General features: G+C 25.8%; 1 protein-coding gene across 1 annotated transcript; it reads left to right on the top strand.

Moving 5' to 3' along the window:
• Positions 1-1010: 1010 nt before the first annotated feature.
• Positions 1011-1838, top strand: LOC131614226 (adenylate isopentenyltransferase 5, chloroplastic-like). Its single transcript, XM_058885844.1, has one exon. It carries the CDS (start codon positions 1011-1013, stop codon positions 1836-1838), a length of 828 nt encoding a protein of 275 aa, XP_058741827.1.
• The last annotated feature ends 478 nt before the right edge of the window (positions 1839-2316 follow it).

Genomic DNA, 2316 nt, shown 5'->3' with positions numbered 1-2316 from the left:
TAAAATTAATAAAATATAAACTTATAATAAATTTATTTTTAATTTTAAATCTAAAATAAACTAAATAATAAGGACTTTTAATTTTTTGTTACAAATTACTTACATGTTATTTTTTTAGTTTAAATAAAATATTATTAATCATTTATAACAATAGTTTGAATTTTTTTAACAAATTAATAAAATATAAACTTATAAATATTATATATTACATATTTATAAAATTATTATTAATATTTGTGGATGAATATTATATTATATTATATTATTATTATGATAATTATATTTATTTATTTTTAATATAGGGTTAAATTTTTAAAAATTAAAATTAAGATTTTTGTTTAGATTTATTATGAAGGTGACATGTGGCCAAATTTTGTTTAGAGATACTACCAAAGTGACATGTGGCTAGGGTTGCCATCATGACAACCTTGGATTTATATATAGTAGATATGAAATGAATATTATGATAACGTAAACAGTTGTCAAACACAAAAGAAGGAAAAAAAAGAGATGATTTTCTCTCTAAAGGAGATGAAAATGAATGTTAAAGACGGTTATGAGATGTAGCTTAATTATATTTTACATGATAGTGAATTTTTATATATTTTCTATTTTATCAGTACTAAAGAAATATTTAACATTTTTGATTTCGTTATATTTTTAATTTAGTCAGAACTAATAACTATTTTTTTTATATCACATTATATTGATTGATTTATCGAAGGTGATAGATATACATTGCATATAGTTGAACAACTCATTGATCACACAACAAAACAAAAATTTACTAACAAAGGAGTTTTCATTCGGTTAGTTCACTTCCAATCTACTCGCCTCTTGTTATAACTCACATCTTTATTAAGAAGAGAGTTTTGAATAATGCATTTCAGTTTAATTTTTTTTTTATATAATACGTTGATTCTAGTTTAAATTTTCAGTTTACTCATTTTAATTATTTTTAACATTAAGGTTATTGTTTTTTCTCTGAGATTTTACATCAAAACAAAATTATGGCTTTTCTAACTGAGAAGAAAAATGTTTTGTTCATAATGGGTGCAACTGGAACTGGAAAAACTAAACTTTCTATTAACATAGGTATTCAATTCCCTTCTGAAATCATTAACTCCGACAAAATTCAAGTCTATAAGGGTCTTGACATTGTCACCAATAAGGTACCAGAATCTGAACAATGTTCGATTCCACATCACTTGTTAGGCATCATAGATGATCCTGATTATGATTTCACTGTGAATGATTTTTGCAAGAAAATGGTTGAAACCATAGATGCCATTGTTGAAAATGGACATCTACCCATTATTGTAGGTGGTTCCAATTCTTACCTACAAGTACTAGTAGATGACCCAATCTATGCATTTCGTTTAAAATATAATTGTTGTTTCATTTGGGTGGATGTATCTTTGTCTATTTTGTTTCCTTATTTAGATAAAAGAGTTAATGAAATGGTTGAGGCAGGTCTTGTTGATGAAATTAGAGACTTTTTTGTACCTGGAGCAAATTGCACAACAGGGATTAGAAGGGCAATTGGTGTTCCCGAGCTTCAACATTATTTTGAGATAGAAAATGTTAAAGGTATTGATGAGGGTCATAAAGAAAAGATACTTAAGGAAGCTATTTCGAAAATGAAAGAAAACACGTGCAAATTGGCTGAAAATCAACTCTTAAAGATTGATACGATGGTTAATAAGCTTGGGTGGAACATGCACCAAATTGATTCTACAAAAGTCTTTGAAGCTGTTTTAAAGGGAGAAAATTATCAACAATTGCATCAAGAAATTGTGGTTAAGCCAAGCCTTAAGATAGTTAAGAGATTTTTATAGGATAAGACTCATTAAAACACAAAATGATTATTAGAATCCCAAAAATGATCATACATTCTAACACATTCCAAAAATGATTATTAGTATCCCAAAAATAATCTCCACGTGGTTTTTAAATATTGTAATCATAAACTTATTAATTTCAAGAATATATAATTGTTATTATTTTATGGAAAAAAGTTCTAAATCGGTTTGTAGCCAATAATTTACAACCTACCATTGTTTTACTCTACCATCGAGTGGAAATACGCCATTTGATTAAATTATGTAATTATAAATGGCAATAAATTTTTTGGTTAAAGAATAAAATTTGGTTGCTTCATGCATAATCAAATGAGATAAGGAATTAAATACATCCACATGAAACATATTATAATCGAAACTTGTCATATCGAGAAAATTAAAATCATTTGTTATATAAGTCTTATATTGCGTGAATCTAGAATGAAAATTGTGTGTAATTTATCAAACTTTTTAC

This window comes from Vicia villosa, linkage group LG6, assembly GCF_029867415.1.
Source record: "Vicia villosa cultivar HV-30 ecotype Madison, WI linkage group LG6, Vvil1.0, whole genome shotgun sequence".
Classification (NCBI taxonomy): domain Eukaryota; kingdom Viridiplantae; phylum Streptophyta; class Magnoliopsida; order Fabales; family Fabaceae; genus Vicia; species Vicia villosa.
Note: the sequence above shows the minus strand (reverse complement) of the source record. Positions and strands in the feature narration are given on the sequence as shown.

Coding starts and splice junctions, on each gene's coding strand:
- LOC131614226 (XM_058885844.1), top strand. CDS start 1,011: ATGGCTTTTCTAACTGAGAAGAAAAATGTTTTGTTCATAATGGGTGCA.